Source organism: Pan troglodytes, chromosome 2 (assembly GCF_028858775.2).
Source record: "Pan troglodytes isolate AG18354 chromosome 2, NHGRI_mPanTro3-v2.0_pri, whole genome shotgun sequence".
Taxonomy (NCBI): domain Eukaryota; kingdom Metazoa; phylum Chordata; class Mammalia; order Primates; family Hominidae; genus Pan; species Pan troglodytes.
Window position 1 is genome coordinate 68,113,973 of NC_086015.1, and position 25,451 is coordinate 68,139,423.

Below are 25,451 nucleotides of genomic sequence, written 5' to 3' on the forward strand. Positions count from 1 at the left end.
AGGGGGAGGCCCAGGAGCCTATGTTTGAATCAAGCACACCCATGATTCTAATGCAGGTGGTCTAGCTTTGAGAAACTCTTCTTCAGAGGCTGAAGTATATATTTATCTGCTGTCCTCTTAAATAATTATAGCACATAAATCTTTCGAGAATAACATAACCTGGGCTGGAAGCCAGGCAGTCATCACTCTGCACTAATTGCTCCCTTCTAAGACATCAGGCAAGGCGCTTAGTCACCAAGGCCTCATTTTTTTTTCTTTTTTTTCCCATCTGAAACATGGGGATGAGGATATCTACTCTTTGTTCTTGGACAAATGGGAACACAGATGTGGATGTATTTGAGGAGGATAGAAAGTAAAACCCACTGCATGGACGAGCTACAACTCAGAGCCTCATTTTGTTTGTCTAGCAGTGTTGAAATAGATTTCATATTTCTAAAAATCCACATTTTTAACTTCTCTGGAAAAACTGGAAGATCTGACAGGATGGGGCTTGTATTAGACTGGCAGCCTGGTGTGATTAAGAGCAAGGTTCTGAAATCATATGCACAGGTTCAAATCCCTGCTCTACCACTCTAAAAGCTGAGTGACTTTGGGTGAGTCCCTCAACCTCTCCATTTCTGTTTCTTCAACTCTGAAATGAGAATCATAACAATATTCCTCCCTCACAGTGTTATGACAATGTAATTAAGCAAGCTAATATTTATGACGTGCTCAGAACAATATTTGACACATTGCAAGAGCTATATAAAGGTTAGGTGGATACATAAATATCCCAGCATATGGCAACAAGCAGCTGGAGCTGAGCAGTGGCCGTCCCCTTCAAATGGGGCTAACATTATCACAGTCTCTATCCAGACACCATCGGCTATGGAATCCTTGCTGTAAGGGGCAGACGTATATCTCCCTCCTCTGCCACCTTGCCCACAAAGGGGCAGATATGCTTAGCACATCTTAGAGCGCTACTCTTCTCAAGCTATCAGTGGTGAAGGACCAGTTTGTTTTCATTTTCAATCCCTTGTGGACCGACATATGGCCCTGCTGAGCATGTCTGAGACACAGCACAAAGCACAAAGAGCTCAGTATGTGAGTTCTATAACACCCTGATGGGTCTATACCCTGATCAATAAGACAAGCCTGCTGAAAACGCACTTGGATGGCACCGCAACATCGAACTGCTGTAAGTTTCTAACACTTCCAGTTTCAGTACTAATCTCGCTGCTGATAGGTGTTAAGAACTAATCTCGCTGCTGATGGGTGATAGTTCTCAGCCAGTGTTATCCTCAGATTCTGCTTTAAGTAGCACTATCACAGAGAAAATCTACGTTACTCTATTTTTTCCCACATTTAAAAATATTTTTAAAATAATGTTTAAAATATTAAATCAATAATATTAAATTTTTTTTTTTTTTTTTTTTTTTTTAGAGACAGGTTGTCACTCCGCTGCCCAGGCTGGAGTGCAGAGTTGGGATCATTGCTTAGTTCAGCCTCAACTTCCTGGGCTCAAGTGATCCTCCTGCTTTAGTCTCCTAAGTAGCTGGGACTATGAGCATGTGCCACCAAGTCCAGCTAATTTATATATATATATATTTGTATATATTATATCATATATATTTATATATTATACATACACACAATATATATTATATATGATATATATATACACACGCTATATATTTTATATATATACACATACATATATGTTTGTAGAGACAAGAGTCTCACTATGTTGCCCAGGCTGGTCTCAAACTCCTGGCCTCAAGTGATCCTCCTGCCTTGGCCTCCCAAAGTGCTGGAATTAAAGGCATGAGCCACCATGCCTGGCCAACATCAGTCTTCCCACGCACACAAAACCAGCTGGACAACTTCACTGGAGAGAGAAGCATGCCATTATCTCTCTCTCTACTTCTGTTCTTTTCAGCCTGCCTGTCTTCTCCTTGTCTAGCCAGACATTTCTTATGTCTTTATCTGCACTTTGAAGCCAGTTCCCTGGTGAGAAACAGGTTCAGAACAGTCTCAGAAGCTGTCATGGATGCTTTGGTGCCCCAGGCAGCACCACGCTGGGGCAACTGGGCTCCAGGTGCTGTGAGTACTGCCATCAGCTCGCAGCTACACCTTCTCCACCTTCATATGGTACAAGGGGCAAACAAGTTCCCTTGGACCTCTTTTATAAGGGCATTAATCCCATTCATGAGGTCTCCACTCTCATGACTTAGTCACCTCCCAAAATGCCCCATCTCCTAATGCCATCACCTTGGGATTTAGGATCTTAACTTAAGAATTTTGGGGAAAACATTCAGACCATAGTATTTTCTTTCTTTAATGCTGCCTTTGGCCAACAGGAGCTGCCTTGCCCCAAGCCCACATCCACTATCTCATCCCCTTGTCACTCCTCAGCAGCCCAAAGCTGATGACCAACTAACACGATGGTACAAAACATCAGCCCCTTTGTCACAAGAAGCAATTGATTCTATAGTGCAACTCATCCATCAGAGTCCCCTGTGGGATCAGGCAGAAGCCAGACCCCAGTGAAGACACCATTCCTCACTTGGCTCCTCCCCATGCTCTGTCCTCTTTCTCTCACTCCCCTTCTCCTGAGAGCACTCCCTCAGTACATCACAGGCATCTGGACCTGTCTCAGGCTTTGTTTTCAGGGAAGCCCATCAAAGATAGAAGCCATCTCAAACTTGGGTTTACCTTCCTCAGCAGCCTATTAGAAGAGGGCACACGGCAGAAACAACATTAAAATCCAGAGGACCAGGCTGGGCACGGTGGCTCACGCCTGTAATCCTACCACTTTGGGAGGCCAAGGCAGGTGGATCACGAGGTCAGGAGATCGAGAACATCCCGGCTAACACGGCGAAACACGTGTGTACTAAAAATACAAAAAATTAGCCAGGCATGGTGGCGGGCGCCTGTAGCCCCAACTACTCGTGAGGCTGAGGCAGGAGAATGGCGTGAACCCGGGAGGCGGAGCTTGCAGTGAGCGGAGATCGTGCCACTGCACTCCAGCCTGGGGGACAGAGCGAGACTCCATTTCAAAAAAAAAAAAAAATTCCTGGGGACCAGCATCCAGTCACCCAGAGACTACCCCCTTGCTATCTGTTTTCAAGGTGAACAGAACCTACCTGTTGCATTAGACAGGGCCAGGGATTCCATGGAGCCCCGAGGGGTCTGCTCTGTGGGCGTCATGTCCTCTGTGTATTTCAGGGAACTGATGGGATGACGGGTCCGACATTGCTGAGTGGACATGCCCCCTTCCTCTTCCTCTTCCTCCTCATATTTGGGGACTTGGATGCTGCCTCGGGTCTCACTGAAACTCTGACTAGACATATCACTGTAGCTCTCCTGAGATCTCAGCCTCCCCGGGTAATAGTCTTCTCGGCATTCCTTGATGAAGCTGCCAGCATGTCCTGTCATGGCCAGTGACGAGCTCCTTTTGGGGTTGCTGAAGTGCTTGCCCCACATTTCGGGCTGGGCCCCAGCCCCTTGCCCTCCTGGACTGTAGGAAGTTCTGATGTTGCACTGGCTGAGGAGCTGCAGAGGGCTCTGGGTCTGATTCTGCTCCATCTTATTCCCATAATGGTAGGGCTCTTCCCGGCTCCTCCAGATGGGGTCCCGGTTGAGGCTGGGTGTCTGGCTGGACAGGCTGAGCATGTCCATCTGCAGTGACAGGGGGTCTACGTCGGCTGACAGCCGGTTAGAACTCACTTGCAGCTGGCTGTGCTGGTTCAGCATGGGCTCCTCCGTCTTGCCCTTGTTCTTGCCAATTTTGGCACTGCGCCGGGACTCCTTGGCCCTGGCGTTCTGGAAGGCGGAATCAGAGGAGTCAGAACCATTGGGGTCTTCCCCAGCACTGCAGGCCCGTGAGCAGAATATCTGGCCCTGCTTCGGGAGGAATGGCCGCCCCAGGAGGGATTTCTTGCAGTGAGCACAGCAGAAACAGGTCTCAGTGGCATGCCAATGTTGGCCGTCATAGGTCATTTGACCTTGGTCGATACCTAAAAAAATGAGAGACATTGGAGAGGCTGATGAGCTGCTCAGAGCTCTGCACTGGGACGTGAAACACATAGCACCTTGGTTTGTCTTAGGATTCCAGGTGCGGCAGGATAAACTGTCAATAAATCAACAATCAGACCCTTATGTAAATGGTATTCATGTCCTATTACGAGAACTCCTTGTTGTACCAGTATGCACCTTAACTCATTTGCTCCAAGCACAAAGACTCTAGGTTAAAATGGCTTGTCTATGAATCCTTCTGCCTGGGACACAGTTCCCCCTGACAAATAGCAATAGTAATATTAACGTATGATCATGTACTGCTTTAAGAGCTTTATATATGTAAACTCATTTAATCACTCAGCTCCTTGAGCTAGCTTTCTAATATTATTTGCAGTTTTCACATGAGAAAATAGAGGCAGATGAGGCTAAGTAACTTGCTCAGGGTAACATAACTAGGAACCAGAGATGAGATCTGTACCCAGGAAGTCTTATTCTCAACCATGACATTGACACTATCTCCTTCACTCTAGTTAGGCATCTGCTCAAAAGCCAACTCCTCTGAGAAGTCTTCCTATCCACACTAAATAGTGATTCTCCATTACTCTCCACCCTTACCTGCTGGAGTTTTCTTGATAGCATTGATACCGCTTTACATTGCAACAGTATATATATGCATCTGTTTATTCTTTCTCTCCCCCGCTAAAAGTGAAGCTCTATGAGGAAAGACTCATTGAGTTTCTACAGCATCTCCAGGACCTGGAACATGGCCTGGTGTATGACAGGGCTCTTTGTGTATAGATAGATCGAGTGAATCCCATTACTAGCATATGCTATTCCAAAGGGTAAGTCACAGCAGCAACTCAGTGGATGCTATGGTGAATGTTTTCTTCAAAACTCCCAAGTTGAAATCCTAAATCCTAAAGTGATGGCATTAGGAGATGGAGCTTTTTGGGAGGTGACTAGGTCATGAGAGTGGAGACCTCATGAATGAGATTAGTGCCCTTATAACAGAGGCCCAAGGGAGCCTGTTTGCTCCTTCCACCATATGATGACTCTGCCAGAAGGTATCATCCAGGAAACAAAAAACAGGCCCTCAGCAGACAATGCATTTGCTGGTGCCTTGAGTTTGAACTTCCCAGCTTTCAGAACTGTCAGCAATACATTTCTGTTACTCAGAGGCCACCCAGTCTGTGCTATTCCGTTAAAGCAGTCTCAACAGACTTAGTGGGAAATAAAAATGTGGATTTCAACTCTTGTTAAGGAAAAATCTGCTTTTGGTAAAGAAAAACCTAGACACGGTATTGCCAAAGCTACTGCCCCTCTGGGAGCATAAGTACCCTTTGCTTAATTTCATCAGGAAAGGAAGAGGGACGATTCCTCCCTGTGACAGGACTGCACCAGGTTTATATAGCTTGGCCACACTGCATACTAAGGGAGCCTCCCACAGCCCCGGGGGTTCTGCCTTCTCATCATCTCTGCCCTCTTCTGGTTATAGAACTTCCTCTCCCTGTGGGACACCATTTCCCTGCCATCTTCAGGCCGTGAGCTTTGGGTGGGGCAAAAGCTGATCTGGGGCCCAACATAGGCCAGTAAAAAAAATCTGCTCTCCTGGCACCCAGGGACTGATTCAGGGGTGGGCAAGTGACCTGCACTAAGCCAACACCTCTCATTGCTTTTTCTAAGGCAGGACTTTTGCTAAGGCAGTCACAGAGCAGGCTCTTTTTATAGCAGCTGTAAAACTGGCAGAATGGAAACTGGGAGCTGCTGGGGCCCCCTCCCGTGGGGAGAGCCTGCTGGGAATATAGCCTCAAGCTATGACTGTAGGGTGGACCAGGACCCTTGCACTCTCTTGATGCGTAATGATACACGGCTTCCCAGAAAAAAGGACTAATGTGGCCTTTATCTTCAGTGGCTGAGAGTTCCTGAGCCTGGACTTTCAAGGAAGAACTTCTGGAGACTTGTCTAAAGAGGCAATGAACAAGAAATTAGGGAGAAGAAGAGAATTGCAAGAACAAAAGGCCACCGGCCCAAGCAGCCTATCTTTCTCCTCCCTGACTCACTTTTGTGTCAATGGAGCCCAGGGAGAGAGGAATGAGGGCAATTCTTCTCGTATTAGCTCTTTCCCAAACTATGGGGTTCTCTTTTCATTTTGAAACCTGGCCTTAGAGACTAAGAGGGGATTTTTTTTATAGGGATAGGAGCAGCCACAAGGGTCACCCCAAGTGGGAGAGAGGAAACTGTGTGAATCAACTGAATCAACTCCATCTTTGAGACGGATCAACTCCATCTCTTACAGCACCAGTGCTCCCCAGCAGAGTGAGAAATAACCAGCTGGGGCGGGGCTAGAAACAGACAACCCAGAGCGCCGTGGACACTTCCTCCCCAGACCCTTGGGAGAAAGCCGAGGCAGACATCACAGGGACACGGGACTCTGTAGTAGTTAAGCATAAGCCTTCAGGACTCTGATGCACACAGGTTCAAATCCCAGCTCCATCCCACAGCAGCTGGTTGTAAAGATGCTGACGGCCATCTGCTTGGGTTCAAATCTTGACTCTGCTGCATTCCAGCTGTGTGACCCTAGGCAAATTGCTTCATTTCTCTTTGTTTTGGTCTCCCCATCAGTACAATGGGGATAATCATAGTACTTGGTAATTGAGTTAACATGCATGGAGTGCTGAGAACTGGGCCTACTGACCACTCTTCTTTTATTGCATTAGGTCTGAAAGCCTGTCTCTCTCTTTGCTGAGGGTCACTGCCCAGATGCAGTCCAAGAAATAACTAGGAGGCTGCTCTGTCTCTCCTGCCCTCTCCCACCCTCCTTCTTCCTCTCCTTCTTCTCACTCCCTTTCTCAAATGCCAAGAGTGCAGAGAGCTCATGATGGCATCCCTGGGTCCTTTGGTGAGCTCTAATCAGCACAGCATCCAGAGCAGCTGCGGCTATCCCCACTCCCTGTTAGAGGTACACAGGAAGTCCAGTCCCTCTGGTCTGTCTGCCACCAGCTGCTTCTCCACGCTTTGGCAAGGACACATGCTCAGATGCAGCAGCAAGGGCCTAGTTCCTTGGGATGGGGGCCTCATGGAAGGAAGGACTCAGTTTGGGAGAGTGGAGGGGAGGCATATCATAAAGCGGCCTGGCAGACAGCAGAACGTGGTCCCCGATAAACATCGATGTCAGATGGTCCTCTGAACTGCTCCTGAACTCTAAACATCTGGAAAAGGGCTCTGCTGTTCGACATCTAAGCGTTCTTTTTTTATTCCTTCTCTAAGCCCTTTAAGTACTTCTTGGAGGGTGTGTGTGTCTACTGCTGCCACAGCCTCGGTCTGTTTATAGGACTGTTTACTCTGCTGTGCACAGGCAAAAGTACCGTTGCCCTAGCAACGGCTGCCTGACGCAGGGCCTGCTCTGAGCGGCTGTATAAATATGGAATATCTGTACAGTATGGTCGGAGGTAAAGCACCCAGTGACTGAGGTATGCATGCTATATAGAGTGTGCTCTTTCACTGTCACAGGAAAATTATGTTTGGTAAAAAAGTGGATTTAAAACAAACATTAGGGACAGCATTTTAACTACAGCAGCAATAATACTGCAGGCCACCACGGTCACCTTTTCTGATAAAACACTGACACCCTTTAATGGATTTAATAGGAAAGGAGGAGAGAATGCCAATAAATGTGCTGGGCAGCCACAGGGCGACAGTAAGAGAAGAAAACCGAGGGGCCATCTGAGGTGTACATGCTGCAGCAACAGAGAGATTTTTCTCTCTGCCAAGTACTGAGCAAAAATTCTAAGTGGCAGTTTCTGGAGAGGCTCTTAGCCTCCAAAGACAGAAACAGGAAAAACAGAAATATGGATGGGAAGGGGTATTGTTGCCATGGGCTGGTATTCTGCACACATGGCCCCTCTCATCTGAGCAAGTGTGCACTTGCAGACTTGAATCCTCGGTTGGGCAATACTGAGTCAAGACATTGCACCATTTTCCCTGACACTGTCCTACCTGTCCCCTTCCACACACGTCTTGCCACTTGTCACAACTGATCTTCGCATTTCCTAACTCTCAGCAAAAAGAAGGTTATCTGTTTGACTACTTTGATCTTGTGAGACATGAAAGCTCCTGGGTACTGAGTTGAAGCAACAGGCTGTGAGAGGGGTGAGGTTTTTAGGGGTTAGGGGATGGGGAATTTGCCATCACCTAAGCCCCCAGAAGGAAATGCAGCTGAACAGAGGTCTTCACAGCAGAGCTTAAGCCCAGGCCTGAGTATGTGGGACAAGAATGCCCAATGACAAAGCACTGTTGAGCACACGCTAGGTGTCTTGTCCACAAAGCCAGGGTTTTTATCAGCACACAGAGCTCTCCAAATACTAGCTAATTTTTTATTTGAATACATCACTTCTTATGAACCAAGAAAACAAAGCCACTTTTTTTGGTCCTGATAAAACCTTTTAAGTGGGGCAAAATGGGCTCCAAAGTGGATTATCTCTGTATCTCCTCACTCTAGGTAAGAAATTGGCAGCTTCTGAACAGACTTCTTGGGATTGCACAAGCCACTGGATGATCTGGCTGTGATCTCACAGACATTCAGCCACTGCCAACTTTTTTATTCACCCCAAGGTTGGCTCCTTCCCAAGGTGCCAGAAAAGTCAAGTTGAATGAATAAGCCACAATGCAGTATGATCTGGAACAGCGTTAAAGGGTTGAACAAATTGGGTATTTGCAGAGGGAAAATGATTTTCACCATCTCATATCTGCCACTTATTGGGGGAGTTAATAGTTTATGGACTATTTGAGGTTCATTTGCTTTGCATTTGGCTGGAGTAGCTTTTGCTATTTTTTTTTTAAAGACATACTTGCCAGAAGCCACTGGGTTTCCTTGACAATCCCTCCCCACCAAGAGACCACTTTGGTTCCTCCTCTGCAAATCCCCAACTTGTCCCAAGGAGGCTATGGAAGATATCTGTTTAGATTTTCCTTCTGAGCTTCCCCCACTGCCCTGAGCCTCGCTTGTGGGACTGTATGGCACATAGTCCCCACTTGGAGGTGGGCCCTTGACCAAAGCAAGGCTGAGAAGATTCTTATTTGCAAGAACTGACCTGAAAACTGGAAGAGACACAGTTCCTCTCCTTTTGAGAATGCAAATACTAAGACTAGTATCACTAGTGAGTCATCTCGACCATTAGGTGAAGACAGCTTCTCCCAAATGATGTTAACAGAAGGCAAATTAAGCTGAGATACAGAGAAAAATATCGGTTTTGTCTGAACCCTTGATCCACCCCTATCTGAAGCTAGTATACTTCTTGGCCTTTCTAGTGTTGTGAATCAAGAAATTCTCTTTTTCAGTTAAGTTAGGATGAGTTGGGTTTCTAACACTTGCAATCAAAGATATTTTAATTACACCCAAAACAAAGGTGACCGCATCACAGAAGGACCAAGCTGACTGCCAAATATTGCCTCACCTATATGTTGGGCACAGGTGTCACAATATTCTGCATACAAGGACTCGAAGCAGTGGCAACAGTAGGGTCTTCCCTCCTTCATGATGTAGCGCTGGCCGCCCAGCACTGTCTCACACTCGAAGCAGCAAAAGTGTTTCATGTGCCAGTGTCGCCCCTCAGCTTCTGTGCATTCATCTGCAAAGATGATCTGGAGATGGGGAAGCCAAATGGTCAATGTGTAAAACCCATCCAGAACATATTTTAAAGGAAGAAAGCTATGGGGTCCTTGAACTAGAAGGGTAAGAAAGCAGATCCTACTCACAAATAATTAAACAAAAATCCATACGGATATGTTTATTCTGTATGTATATCAGTTCCTATACATGGATTTACCTAAAGCATAATTAAACATGATTTCTGGCCTAGCCAGTAATTAACTTAACCACATTTAATAAGAGAAAGAATGTTCTACCCTGGAGAATATAAGGCATGATCAAAAACTGACAGCTCACAGGCACATTGGACATACATATCTGCTTCATTTGGCCTGGCCATATTATTTTTTTAAATGGAAAATATCATATTAACACTTGTAATCCTGGTTTATCTTTTGAAAACACAACATTTGCAAAGCTCAGTGCACATTCCTACATGGCAATAACAAACTAGAGCTAAGAAGAGAGGCTGCTGCTTTCTAATGAGTGGCAAGTTCTCCAGTTTGTCATATTCTTCATCCTTCCCTATTGCCTTAAAATAAGTCACCTTCATTTACAGCACCTGCCAGGCCCTCACAAGTGTTTGCATTTTCCCCCAATATAGAGTTTTTAAAATTTCAAAGCACAGATTTCAAAATTTACTATAAAGCTACAGTAATCAACCCAGCATGGCACTGGCATAAGGCTGGGCATATAGATGAATAGGTATCCAGATTTAAACTCATACATACATGGTCAATTAATTGTTGAAAAGGAGGCCAAGACCATTCCGTGGGGAAAAGAATAGTTTTCTCAACAAACAGAGCTCGGACAGCAGGAGAGCCTCATGTAAAATAATGAATTCAAACCCCTACCTTACATCATACATAAAAATTAACTCAAGGCTGGGTGCGGTGGCTCACACCTGTAATCCCAGCACTTTGGGAGGCCGAGGTGGGTGGATCACAAAGTCAGGAGATTGAGACTATCCTGGCTAACACAGTGAAACCCTGTCTCTATTAAAAATATATATAAAAAAAAAAAATAGGTGTGGTGGTGGGCACCTGCAGTCCCAGCTACTCGGGAGGCTGAGGCAGGAGAATGGCGTGAACCTGGGAGGCGGAGCTTGCAGTGAGCTGAGATCGTGCCACTGCACTCCAGCCTGGGTGACAGGGTGCAACTCCATCTCGAAGAAAAAAAAAATTAATTCAAATGGGGTTAAAGAGCTAGGGGCAAAAAAACAATAAAACTCTTAGAAGAAAACACAGGTGTAAATCTTTATGACCTTGAACTAGGCAATGGTTTCTTAGATATGATGCTAAAAGCATAAACAACAAAAAATAAAGTAGACTTCATCAAAATTAAAAACTTTATGCTTCAAAGGACATCATCGAGTAAGTGAAAATACAGCTATAGAATGGGAGAAAATATTTGCCAATCATCTATCTGATGAGGGACTAGTATACAGAATATATACAAATCACTCTTACAACTCAATAATGAGAAAAATAGGCCAAGTACAGTGGCTCACACCTGTAATCCCAGTGCTTTGAGAGGCTGAGGTGGGTGGATCACATGAGGCCAGAAGTTTGAGACGAGCCTCACCAACATGGTGAAACGCCATCTCTACTAAAAATACAAAAATTAGCTGGGCATGGTGGTGCATGCTTCTAATCCCAGCTACTCAGGAGGTTCGGTCAGGAGAATCGCTTGAACCTGGGAGGTGGAGGCTGCAGTGAGCCAAGATCATGCCACTGCACTCCAGCCTGGGTGACAGAGTGAGACTCTGTCTTAAAAAAAAAAAAAAAAAAGGGAAAAATAACCCAATTGAAAAGGTAGTCAAAAAATTTAAAAACTTTTTTCAGACATTTCGCTGAAAAAGAAGATACACAAATATCTAATAAACACATGAAAAGATGCTCAACATTATTAGCTGTTGGGGAAATATGAATCAAAACCTCAATGTGATACTACTTCATACCCATTACGATAGCTATAATGAAAAAAAACAGATGATAACAAGTATTAGTGAGAAAGTGGACAAACTGGAATCCTCATTCATTGATAGCAGGAATGTAAAATGTTATACTTGTTTTGGAAGACAATTTGGCATTCCCTCAAAAAGTTAAACTTAGAATTATCATATGACCCAGCAATTCCACTCCTGGGTGTACACTCAAGAGAACTAAAAATATATGTACACACAAACACTTGTACATAAATGTTCATAGCAGCGTTGTTTAGAGTAGCCAAAAAGTGGAAACAACTTAAATGTCCATCAACTGATACATGGCTAGACAAAATGTGATACATACATACAACTGAATATTATTCAGCCATGAAAAGGAATGAAGTACTTACATATACTACAATATGGATTAACATTGGAAACATGCTAAATGAAAGAAACCAGACTTGAAAGGTCACATATGATTTCACTTACATGAAATGTCCAGAACATGTAAATCCACAGAGACAAAAATAGATTAGAAGTTGCCAGGGGCTAGGGAAAGGGGGAAATGAGGAGTGACTGCTAATGGATAAAGAGTTTCTCTTTAGTTGATGAAAATGGTCTGGAATCAGCAGTGATGGTTGCACAGCTTTGTGAATATACTAAAATCCACAGAATTATTTACTTTAAAAGGGTCCTTAATGCTATGCAAATTATATCTCAATAAACAAATTTCAAAGTGTGTGCTTCAATCATATTCTAATTGCCATTAGACAACACAAAGTTGTATTCTGAGCACCAATTTTCAGATGTGGAAACTGAGGCATGAAGGTAAAAAGGTGTTCTAGAACCACAGAGTTGGACCTGAATTTAGTTTTCCAGCTATCTTTCTAGAAGGTCTCTCCAGAACATCACCATTAGTGTTAGAATTCAAATTAGTTAAGCCTGATCAGCTTCCTCCTAGAAAGTGAGTCCCTCGTAGGTAGTTTGTAAGAAAGAAATGCCCATGTAACAGTAGGCTGTCTGGCTGAAAAAGGGGAGTGTTACTTACCTCCCACACTGCTATTTACAGAGAAAGATAGATGCAAAAAACTCCTTTGCACAGGAGGAAACCTCTGTCTAGGACTTTTACCCAAATTATTCCCATAAAAGTGGTCAGATTTAGAACATTCTTTTTTCTGCTCCCAACTTACAAAGCTAAACCAGGTTTTCTATTCTGTCAGCTTACACGGTAGGGTGTGCTTCTAGTAGGGGAAGAAGGCCAGGCAGAGGTTTTGCGTTCTATCCTGCTTTCTTACATAGGGTACTTCTTAGAGCACGGGGCAGAGACATCCAAATGAAGTATTCATCTGCCTCCTGAATTTTCACTCAGAACTTTTATAAACTGTAGAAAAATCAAATAATGCTACCCATTTTCTTCTCTTTTCTAATCATTTTGCAGCAGTGAATCTTGGAAAATGAAACAATTTTAAGATATAAGTGGCACTCCATTACTGATTATTCCATGAGATTAGGGTTAATATCTAAAGATGCACAATGCAATTTTGTTTTGTTTTGTTTTTAGAGTTCTGAACCTACTTAGGGCCAGTTATATGTCACTTGGGGATCTTCATGGATATAGAAACTGCCTTCCCAACAGGAAGCTATGAGACCTCCACGCTCAGTAAAGCAGGCCACAACCCCAGACATTCTAGTAACCAGGGATGGGTGGGGCTTCTCTCCCAAAAGGGTTAATGCAAGAAAATGAAGTTGCCTATGGCTTTCTTCAGTGCAGAAAGCCAGAAGACCATGTGTTGGCTATGGTGCAATGAAGGGGTGATGGGCAGGTAAACCTGCTGGAGTTTGCTCTAACCTCATCGCAGGCAGCACAGCGCGGCTTCAGGCACTCAGCATGGTGCCTGCCACAGTATATCTTCCCATCTTGGTAAAAGTAGATCAGATCCACCAGGAGCTCATTGCAGACAGTGCATACGAAGCACGGCGGGTGCCAGCAAACACCGTGGCCAGCGCGTGACGCAAACACAGCGATGTCTCCACCATTGATCTGGCCTCCGCACTGTGAGGCAAACAGAAACATCAGTAGTCACACTAGCCCCCATCTCCCAGTGCTGTGCATAAATGATAAAGGACAACCACCATTAGCTGGCTACTGAGTGCTTATGTTCAAAGCAGTCACTATGCTTCCTGCTTTACACAGGCAGCAGGGCAGGTTTTTCTTGTCCTCCCTGAACTCTCCTTCCTAAGGCTTACAAATAATGTAGAGAGAAAGTCATTGGGAGAATGAGGAATCACAGAGGTGGGAAAGAAAGAAAAGCTTTTTTAGCACAATAACGTACAGGGGCTCTGCAGGCAGGAGGCAAACTGGCACAGAGGAAAGCCTCATTATCTTTTAGATACTTTAAACTCCATGCAGAGACACAGCCAGGTTTAACACCACGAGGAGTGGCTGGGGAGGGAGGTGGGTGGGAGGACGGGGCTTGGAGGAGGTGGGGCCTATACTCTTATATGGGAGGGAGGGTGGGTACATAATAGCACGCTCACCTTTAACTACCTTCTCTGTGTGCCTTTCAGGCATGCTTTTAGTCTGCTTCCTCTAACATCTTTCTACATAGTCTTGATTGACATGGCACCACTTCTAAGGCCAAACTATGGAAAGGGTTTCTTCCTATCCCTTCCCTACCTTCTCACTCATTTTCTCAAGTTCCCTCTTGATCCTGAAAGAAACAAGGCAGAATCACTGGCCACCTATGCTTACATTTGGGGTTGGGACAAAAAGAATATGGTTTGAGGGACTCTGAGGGAAGAATAAAGTGTGGAAAGTAGGTCTAGGGAGATGCTTTTGCTGACCATGGTATGGGCCTTGAGGTTCACAGGTTGAGTATAGTTCTCGGGTCATACAAGAGTGGCTGAGCTCAGGGGACAATGTCTAAAGAGCAGAGAAGCTACCTCCAAATCTTTCCCATGCTATGCGTTGAAATGTATCTTAGAAAATGAAGTAAAGACCTCACAGTCTGTGGGAGCTCATCCACGTGTGTGACTGGACAAAAGAAAGGCATCATGTTATCCTTACCTTCCATGATAATGTTAGCAGAGCTAAAGCATGCAGACATAATCCTATATAACCCTCACACGAGTCATCATTCATCCATTCTATAGATGACAAAACCAAGGAAAAGTAACACGGTCAAGGTCATCTGGAAGAAACATGAGTCAAACTTATGAAAGCTCTTTCTGCCGTCACACTCTTGGCACTATTCTACACAATTCTTGGCACCTGCCCACAAAATGCCCAACCTTCCTTCTCCCTTAGGCAAACTCAGCTTGCCTGGTTCCAGGAGACTGATCTGAGAGGAGCAAGGATTTCAGCTTGCCTGGATGGAGCACAGTGAATCTCAGATCACAACCACTGACCACCTGTACCTTAAGGGTGGGTCCCAGATATACTTCATAAGAATAAAGATCCCACTGCCAAATCTCTGGTCAATTAGCTCCCCCATCCCATATAACTGAACCTTCTCACTCTACCCCTTTCTGAAATCTCAAAAAAGGGCCTCAAATGACATCTGCTTCCCTTGGGCAGCATCCCACCTCCTCTTCTTTGATCCAGTTAACATATCTTCAGCTCTCAAGGGGTCTATGCAGAGCTTAAGGAGTTAGATAGGAATGTTCAAAAAGCTGTAGGACTTAGAGAAGTACCAAGAATGACGATCAGCACTGGAAAGCCTGTGGCAGCTGAGAGGTGGGGCAAGGTGTGTTCCCACCCTGCAGTCTCTACAACTCTTCTTCACCACACCCTGAGCACTCAACAGGAGCAGAGGAGACAGGAAATCCAGAATCTTGAACGCAGTGAGGTCCCAGGGAGAATGCCTCTTCACTCCCCTGAACCCACTCTCACCTGTTCACAAATAGCTCCTGTCAACATGACTGGGAAAGGCTTCATGCACTTCAATAAGGAACTCTCAATTCTCAGGAGAAGATAATTTACCTCCCCTTTAAATGGCTCTCGTTCTGGGATGATCCTGGGAGGGAGGCTGACCCATGGCCCAAGCCAACTCCATTTTCTAAAGGTCTCTTTTTAAAACATAAATCCATCATGCCATTGCTCTGCTCAATTCTTCCAATGGCTCACCCAGAACTCTGACTTTATCTGAATTATCTCCCTTCACTCCCTCTGCCCCAGCCCATTGGCTAACTCACTGTTGAACATAATAGACACCCTCCTGTCTTAGGGCCTCTAAACCGGTCATTCCTTCTGCCTTAGCATTCCCTCTGCCCTAAAATCTGCAAGACTCTCTCCCTCTTGCACATCTGTGCACATCTTTGCTCAGATCTTCTAAGTGGGGTCTTCCCCATCAACCTTCCTTAAAACTGCAGCCTCCCCACACTTCCAGTACATTCAAGTCTCCTTCCTTGCTGTATTTTTTTCTATTTTGTTGATTACATATATTGTCTGACTTCCTCCCCTAGAATCCAACTCCTTAGAAGGGCAAGATGAAACTTTCCCGTCTTTTGTTCACTACTGTATCTCAGGCACATAGCAGGCACTCAGTAAAACAATTGTTGGATGAATGAATGGGTGAAAAGATGCCAGAACAATGCCTCTTCACTCCCCTGAATCCATGCTTACCTGTTCACAAATAGCTCCTGTCATGGTGACTGGGAAAGGCCTGACATTCCCACGGCCCAAGTTTTCGCGTTTCCTCTGGCTGCTGAAAAGCTTCAGCTCCCTCTTCTCTTCCTCATCCAGGGAGTTGCAATATCGAACCTGAATAGACACAGACAATGGCATGGAAAAAGTCACCCTTGCTCCTTAAGATTTCTGAAGCCCATGACTCTGAGTTTTCTCGTTAAATACACTCTCATTTGGTTTTATAGCCCTCTCCTGAACTTTAACCACAACAGCCTTGGAGAGATTTAAGGTGAGTCTCTACTAAGGTGAGTCTCTACTAAGATTGCGGACAGCCAAAAGAGCTTACCAAAGGCTCTGAATTCTGGATCCCAAGCCTTGGGCAGGCTAAAGGTGCCTGCTCCTTATCCTGACTGCCTCACTCTGCTCACCATGTTAAGATCAAATCATCTGGGGTGGCTCAGCTGCCAGGAAAGAGCTGAGAAGTTCTCCTTCTTCCAAACTGCAGGAACCTGATACTTTCATCTCCATGTGCCCATGCAAGTGATCCTTGACACCAAGAATGACTCTAAGTCAGTGAGCCAGAGCAGGTGTCCACGTGCTGACAGCTTCTGTTCTCCCGTCTCATTTTGGAAAAACAGGGAAACAAAGGTGTGAGCCTGAGGAGTTGGACCAGGCATCTGTGATGCTGCACAAAAGTCTCTGCATGTTTATCTTTGTAGAGAGAGGAACAAGCTGCCTGCTAGGCTTCAGTTGAGTCGACTTGCAAGAGACATTTTCCTTCTTGTTAAATATAGAAACTCAGAGAATTAAAGGCGGAACATTAAAGATAATTTGAATCCAGTATCTCCCCTTACTTATGCACACCTTGGGAATTGTGCTATATTCTTGCACTGTTATTTACTCAATGCTGTTTTTAATACTGACTCAGTTTTTTGGAAACTTGGATGCATTTATTTCAAAAGAAAGTATATTATAACTATAAATGGAAAACCAATATCACTTGTAAAAACAAAAACAAAAACAAACAAACAAACAAAAAAACCCAGAAGCAACCTAAATAGACTGGGAACAGAACCATGTTGTTAGATTCTAGCTGGTCACTTTGCTTGCAGGAAATCCTAAAACAGAGATCCCTGATGCTCCTACTTAAAAGTGGAGGCCAGCGTGAGTTAGAGAGATATGAGACACCTGCTAGCACTAAATTGAAATTTCCTCCTTGATTATTCAACTACTCTATCACAAGGAATACAATACAACTTAAAAGACAGTAACTCTCTCAGTATGTGGTTTCGTTTCATTTACTGCCATGTCCACATAACACTCAGAATCATGTATATACCACACTTTGGGAAACACGGTCCTAATCCCATCTCCTGTTATACTTTGGAGTAATCTGGACATCAGAAAGGTTAAGTGAGTTGCTTGGATGATTTGTTACACAGATGGTTAGAGGGAAACCTTTGAACTAGGACTGTCACATCCTAATTTGAAAACCAGGACAGCTGTGGATATCAAAATTGTCTTATCTATGCAAAAAAGAAAATGGTCAAATATTTACTTTAGAATCACAATCACCCTTTGTCTTCAAAAGAGCCATTTCAAATAGGCTAAATCTGCCCACTGGGTCACACACACACACAATTCCTACCAATGGGACATTGTAATCTGAATGGTGTCTCTTTTCATAAAAGCACAGTTAACCATAAACACAACAAACCACTAAAATCAGAGAAGAGCCAATCCCTTCTCTCTGTCAAATAAAAAGAGTTAAAAAAAAAAAAAAAAGTCTTCATGTAAACGTCCCAGAGAGAACTGCAGTGACCTGAACAGCCCAGAATATATGGTTACACCATTGACATTTTAGGGACATGCTTTCAAAGGAAGGCACACCCTTCCTGCTTGTAAAAACTCGCATTTTCACTTCCAAATTAGTTAACCAGGCATCAGGTTACAATGCTTGCTCTCAATTTTAAAGGAGAAAGCATTATTTATATTTGCTTTATGATGTCTGAAATAAGGAGCAGTAAAGAGGATCATAGCTCTCTTTCTAGGGAACTGCTTCAGTTTTAAAGTTTTTGTCCTGCTTACTCAAATTTATTTTTGAGGCTCTCAAATGATCCCCTTTCATTCTAATGTGGGAAAATAAGACTGAAAAGCACTCATTTCCCCTGGGACGGAGCTGCTGGGATCCAGCTCCTGGGTTGGAGAGTTGGTAGAAAGCTGGTGTCCAGCTCTCTAAGGGGGTTATTTCTCCTATCAATTAAAAATTACATTTTTGTTTTAAATGCAGTCAGAGTCAAGTAGACAGTTCAGTTCCATAGGATTACTATTTTTAAAAACCAGATACCTAAAAATGAATTTCTAGCATGTAAACTGATTTCCCTTCCAGCATAATGATCTTTTAAAACCATGTTTACAAATTTCTCTTTATGAGCAATCAGATTTCAAGGATACGAGATGCCCGCTTACAGTGCCATGTTTCTGGGTTCAGAAAAAAGGACAGTCTGCTAGTCCACACTTTCAAGAGTACAAAGAACAACCTCGGCAAGTCAGACTTCACCATGACAAAAACACAGACATTCGAAGCTACAAATCTGGACGTGTAATTCTCCCGCAGTGTAGTGTGGAAAACTTGCACACTCATTTAATATGAAATGATGCTGAAAATTCAGGAGAGTCACAAAGCTTTTGTAGGACTTGAAGTGGTCCAGGGGATCTCAGTCATCTCTCCAAAATACACAGGCAACCCACATGGCATATTCTTCAAGTAAGAAAACTTGGAATCATAGCTTTTGAATTTTAGTGCTCCCTGGCTACCCCCAAATAGCTAGTAGTGCCAGGCATAGAGGCCAATCCAGTTTATAATGAGATTCTGCTTTTTTAGTAATACTCTCTAGAAGTAAATTGTTGGCCAGTTTATTTTGGCTGTAATTAAGGAAGCTAAAACCTAAAATAAATTGCCAGAGTTCTTCTTCGGCTACCTCATTGGTGGCAGATTATGAAAAAGGTAACAATTCATAGAAGGCACTAAGAAAATTCTGCATAAGCCCCCTCTAGCCCCTTACCTCATTGTCATGTGGCGGCAGCTGGTGTAGTAGCTGCTTGATTCGCAGTTTCTCTCCAGGACTGTTGACATAAGGGACTTTCTCTTCTGGGAGACAGCTATAGTACTGGTGTACCTGAAGGACAGAAAGCATATAGATGACTTGCCCATTACTCAAACCATGTGCCTATTCCCACTTACTGGGAAGATGATTCCCCCAGCAGGATGTAACTGACTTCTGCAGTCCTGACTCTTTATGAAAGTCAACAGCAGATGAGTTTCCTATGGTAAGCAGAGAAATTCATCCTTAAAGCAAGAGTCAGGCAAATCATCCATATCTGGGATTTTTCCCTCACTCTGTGAGGGAAAAATAAAGCCAGTAAATTTTCCTAGAAACAAGAGAATTCAGTAGACATGCTGGTGAACCAGAGGGTAGGGCTTTCTCGGCAGACTCCCCTGAAAGCTGGCTTTACCATTTTCTCTGTTAGTCTCCAGCATGTGACGTGCCTCCCTAGCCAAAGGGATATGTCAGCACCTGCCTCGGCAATGGAGTTTAAGCCAGTCTTTGGCACTCGGCAAACCCCTAGGTACCTCAGCCTCCACCTACATTTAAAGCCCTCCAGGTTTCGAGACTTTTGTAAGGCAGGCAGCAGCTGACATCCATCAGAAATAGACTCACTAAATCTGGGATGCAGAGCATGTAATTAAAAATTGTCACTAACATGAGGATTTTTGCACATCCCACAACATTCCTGTTTACGACTGTTAGGACATATTCTTGTACTTTATGAGGCTCATTCAACCCTAACAACAACTGGGGAAAGCACCAAGCAGCTAATTTTGCCTGAGAAAAGAAAACAGACATTCCACCATTCAGCTACATGCAAAACTAGAGAAAGAAAAAACTGGCTAATACAGAAGGTATGTTATTATATAGGAGAGGCAAAAAAAAAAAAAAAAAAAAAAAAATCCCACAAGCCCAGATGACATCATGGAAAATACTCTCAAGTATCTCTTATTTAACAACATGACCACCTCTTGCAAAACAAGGCATTCATTTAACAAATGGAGAAGATGGAAGACTGAGGGCTCTGAAAGTCATCATATTTGGCCAGGCATGGTGGCTCACACCTGAAATCCCAGCACCTTGGGGGGCTGAGGCAGGCGGGAGAACCACCTGAAGGCGGCAGTTTGAGACCAGCCTGGCCAACACAGTGAAACCCCGCCTCTACTAAAAGTACAAAAATTAGCCTGGCCTGGTGGTGCATGCCTGTAATCCCAGCTACTCAGGAGGCTAAGACAGGAGAATTGCTTGAACACACCACAGCCTGGGCAACAGAGCGAGACTCTTTCTCAAAAAAAAAAAAAACAAAAATGAAAAAAAAAAATATGTTACATTCTACAAACTTGGTCTAAACTTGGTCTAATTCCTTTGCATTTAGGGAGCCGTGGGTATGAACACATGTTTTGGGAATGCTGGGGTGAAGAGGTGCGAAAGCTCTGTCTACTTTGATCTCCAGAAACTAAGTCATAAATGTTAGAAGACGGGGTGAAAAGGCTTTTTAATGACAAGGCCTTAAAAAATGTGAAAGCTATCTTTATTTTCATAACTAATGATGGTAACCATTAACCATCATGTGCCTATCATCCTTTTAATCAAATCCCAGAGGCAACTATAAAAAGAATTCTTGTCCTAGACTAGCTAGATTTCCAAAGGCAGGGTCTGTATAAGCCCCTCCCTATAGGCAGCTGGCAGAGAGCTATGCCCAGGGGCAGGAATGAATGATGCCGGGTTCTGAAGACAGCCCACTGTTGACCAGTACTCTGAGAAGAAGTAAAAGCCCAGATCACTAGTTAGTTTGGGATTAGAAGCTGGCAATTTGCCTATTAGAGACTTGCACAGCATTCCATCCTCAGAAAAGTCCCTGTGCCATATGCCTCATCAGACAAAGGCCAGGTATAAAAAAGCACGCCCAGTCTCATGTCTTGGGGAATGGGCTTCTGACTCCCAAGTCAGAAGATTGCTTGTAGAAAGGCCTTGTTCCATCATTACTTTGTCATTCTCCCAACTTCCATTGTCGTTATGGAACATTAGGGACAATTGCTAATATGAGATGAATTACTATGGATGCTTGAAAATGCAGAGTCTAGTTGCGGTTCCATCGACCCTCCTCTTAACCACCTCTAATTACTCACATACGCCCTGTCCATTGCCTAGAGCACAGTCAGGCCTGAGAGCCCTTCTTAACTGGTACTTTGATCCAAGCCCTTTCTGATACTGTCTAAGGCTGGCCCAAGTTGGAATCTTCCCTGCACCCTCTAGGGCATGGCCGGTAGATCTGGACCCCGAGTCAAGGCTCTGTTGTTTCCCATCTCTGGGTTCCTGAGCAAGTTATGTGGCTGTTCAAAATACTCATCATAAGACTGTGATGATTAAATGAGAGTGTAGGCACAAGCATGTGGCTCTTAATAAAAATAAATAACACGAATACATGACAATAGTCATACTATCAAGCCTGGCCTACTCTAAATGGAACAATCCAGATGCTTCCTGGACTAGGTCTTGCTCTGCCACCCAGGCTGGAGTACAGTGGCGCGATCATGGCTCACTGTAGCCTTGACCTCCTGGGCTTAAGCACTCTTCCCACCTCAGAGTAGCAGGAACTACCAGCGCATGCCACCATGCCTGGCTAATTTTTAAAATATTTTGGAGAGACAGGGTCTTGCTATGTTGACCAAGTTGGTCTTGAACTCCTGGGCTCAAGCTATTCTCCTGCCTTGGCCTTCCAAAGTGCTGGGATTACGGGTGTGAGCCACCCCATCAGGCCCACTTTTGAATGGGCAGCAACACTGCTGGCTTGTAGAGTGAGACCAAACCCTGAAGCCACTTATATTAGTCAAAGCAAGAAAAATAGGATGCAAGGAATACAATGGTATTAAAGCTAGTTTGACTTCAGGGGAAAAATGGCAAACTGTTATAAAGGGGTGTGTGTGTGTGTGTGTGTGTGTGTGTGTGTGTGTGTGTGTGTTTTGTTTTGTTTTTGTTTTTAGAAACTTAGCCATGTATATAAAAGGGTCTCATGAGGAAACAGAATATGCCACTGGAAGGTGATTGTACCAAGTTTCTGTTCTCTCTGAGCCCAGTGTCCTCTTACCTCTGCTCTCTTCTCTTCCTGCAGATCTGCTTCTCACCTTCTCAAAGGTTAAGGTTTCCCACAGCACTTGAGTTTGCACAGCATCACTTCAAGAGTCTGTCCTAGAGTGACTCGCTTTTCTCAATTCCAAATTCCCCAGAGAAGGACCCTGATTACCCTGTCTTGGGCAGCGTCCACACCCAGAAATGAGATTAAAGACATTCAATACTTTGAAAACTGGAGAATAAATGAATCCCAACATGACATGACTGAGTGAAGGTGCAGCCAGCAGTGATGGAGGACTCTGGAGAAACTTAGGAGTAAATAAGTCCCTTGGTGTGCTGAGATCCATCCTAAAGACTGAATTCTGAAGTCAACAGAGGTAGTGACTACTCTTTGGGAACACAGCTCTATCTTTCCTGGACATCTTTTGTCAACTTTTATAATTCAAGCCTACTGATAACCACTCAAAATTATTCCAGTAATTCCTCAAATATAGAATATGCTAGAATATCTTCTCACAAGGTAACTAATAATTTGATGGATGACTTAAGAACTTACCTAGGTAGCAAGATGCCCCATTTCTAAAATAAATAAGTTAATATTAATTAACAACCTACCAAATCACTCCCATATCACATGGTAGGTGATGTGGCTTGCTCTGAGGAAGGAGAATGAGTTAGTCCTTTCAGGACTTCCAATCCTCTTCAAAGTCCATTGAAGTCCAGGAGAAAAACGCATCCCTCTAAATGTTAGCTTTGTGTCGCCTCCTGGTGTTTAGATGCTGGACTTTGCAAATTTTTCATTGAGCAAAGGGGATTAACAGATGGATGGGAGGGAGGGAGAAACAGCTCTCCTGAATTCTTTGGCTGGATACAGGAATGCTGCCTGCATTTTCCTCTGGCATTCTCCACAATGAAACTACTGTATGGCCCAAAACAAACATCAAGTGAACCAAGGGTAATGGGAAAATACTGAGTATACTTTCTGGCACTACAAAAATTAAATTTGGCACAATCCCTGAAAATCCTGCAGATTGTTCATTTTAGTCCAAACATGTTTCACTTGTTCATTTTTTGGAGTAAATAAGCAAATCCAATAGAATTTTGTCAATGATGATCATTACCAAGCTATTACCCATTATGCTGATAACTGTATTTTTCATTCTGTGTGTATTGAACATATTTATTCAAAAGCATGTCTGTTGAATGTGCTAAAGACTTTGCTCCATTTAGACATTCCCAGATAAAGGTGCCCTGTGATTCCACCCCAGGTGAAATCATACTAGGTAACTTTCCCCTAAACAAAAGCATTTTGAACACAATAAACTGGCTTATGAAAATGAAATAGCCGAAGGCTATTTAAGGTGTAACTCTGCAACAGGAAAGGTTTGGCAGCAACTTCAGTGTGTGTCAGACAGATCGCAAGCGCTTTAGTCAGTGCGCATATAAAGTCTACAAAGCGAAGCCTCGCCCAGCTGGAAAGATGAGGCTTGTTGGAAGGAACTGCACGTTTGACAGCATTTCTGCCTGGGCAGAAAGATGGAGGCTGGAGAAGCAATGACTCTGCATTTGGGAGAAAAGTGTACAAAAAGTAAGCTGATTTTTTTTTTTTATAAAGAAGTGTGCAAAGCACTTTAATTAGAGCACTGGTTCTCAAACTATAGCTTGCATCAGAATCACCTGGCAGGCCTGTTAAAACACAGATTTCTAATTTAGTAGGCCTGGGATGGGGACATTTGCATTTCTGACTCCTCTTCAGGTCCTGCTGTTAGTCCAGGGAACACACTTCGTGAGTTTTAGAGCTTTCTACCGTTTTCCCACAACAACCAACATTATGCAGTTGCCAGGCAAATGGTAGGATTCCCACTTTCTTCAAGAGATCTAGGAAGCCCAGAAAAGGGAAGAGAACTTGTTGGACCTCACCCAATTTTTCAGGTGTCTCCTTCCACACCTAGATATATGATTCAGCAGGGGATTCCACCGGCTCTGGCAAGAACAAGAAATCCTAAGGGCAAAGTGCTCACATTTTTGGGTGGCAACATTTTCCTTATCAAAAGCATCCTTATTTTCTTAGAGCAGGAACCCACAAAGGAGAAGTTAGACTTTCTTGGCCGATTTCAGAATCAATTGTTCTTCACCATCTAGATGGGGAGGGGGCCCAATATTTTGGCTTCCCTGGGCCACACTGGAAGAAGAATTGTCTTGAGCCACACATAAAATACACTAACACTAATGATAGCTGATGAGCTTTTAAAAATTGCAAAAAAAATCTCATAATGTTTTAAGAAAGTTTATGCATTTCTGTTGGGCCGCATTCAAAGCCATCCTGGGCCGCATGCAGCCTGTGGACCACGGGTTGGACAAGCCTGATCTGAATGAAGGAAGCGGTCATCGAACTATTGACTTACTGAGTGACCCTAAGGCTTGAAGCGTTTTTATACACAGTATTTCATAAACCTTCTGCACACTCTGGAGGTGGGTATTTCATACTCATCAGATTGAATATCACATAGTTACAAAGTGAGAGAGCCACCTTTGAGCTTGACTTCCCCATCCTCTCCTTCTGTTCTCCTTTATCAAGAAAAAAAGAGACTGAAGAGACTGGCAGATGGATGGGAAAGAAGGAAGAAAAAACCAAATCATACCCAGATACAGTAGATTCCCAACAGGTCTGCATGGCTGACCACAGAAACGATGAACACATTTTCCTTTGGTATTCTCCAGAACATAACCAACACACAGCTCCCAAATAAAGCCAAAATGAACAGACAGTAAGTGAAAAATCTCCAAATTACACAGTCTTTCCACAACACCATGGCATGATGGTAAGAGAGTTGTGGCAGAGTTTTCCCAGCCATATCCATTTTTTTTTTCTTCCTTAAAAATACCCTCATTTGACTGAGAGCATCAATATACTCAGCTAAGAATAATATTTCTGCAGCTCCTTAGTAGCTACATGTGGCCTTACACATTCTGGCCAATGACACGGAAGGGTGTGACTTCTGGGAAGCTCTTTTAAAGGAGGCTAGACAGTTGTTAGCCAAGACCTTTTTTTGCCCATTCCCC

At 43.9% G+C, this 25,451-nt stretch overlaps 1 protein-coding gene across 5 annotated transcripts in view; it reads right to left on the reverse strand.

Annotated features, from left to right (window-relative positions):
* The window catches only part of PRICKLE2 (prickle planar cell polarity protein 2), a 351,644-nt gene that overhangs the window by 49,800 nt on the left and 276,393 nt on the right, over positions 1 to 25,451 (reverse strand). For all 5 annotated transcript variants that reach the window (XM_009445784.5, XM_009445783.4, XM_009445785.4 and 2 more), the window contains 5 exons: positions 19,272 to 19,385; positions 16,204 to 16,341; positions 13,429 to 13,632; positions 9,453 to 9,639; positions 3,126 to 3,998 (listed from right to left, as the gene is read on the reverse strand). In XM_009445784.5, coding sequence (XP_009444059.1) covers positions 3,126 to 3,998; positions 9,453 to 9,639; positions 13,429 to 13,632; positions 16,204 to 16,341; positions 19,272 to 19,385 — 1,516 coding nt within the window. The remainder of the gene's footprint in view (positions 1 to 3,125; positions 3,999 to 9,452; positions 9,640 to 13,428; positions 13,633 to 16,203; positions 16,342 to 19,271; positions 19,386 to 25,451) is intronic.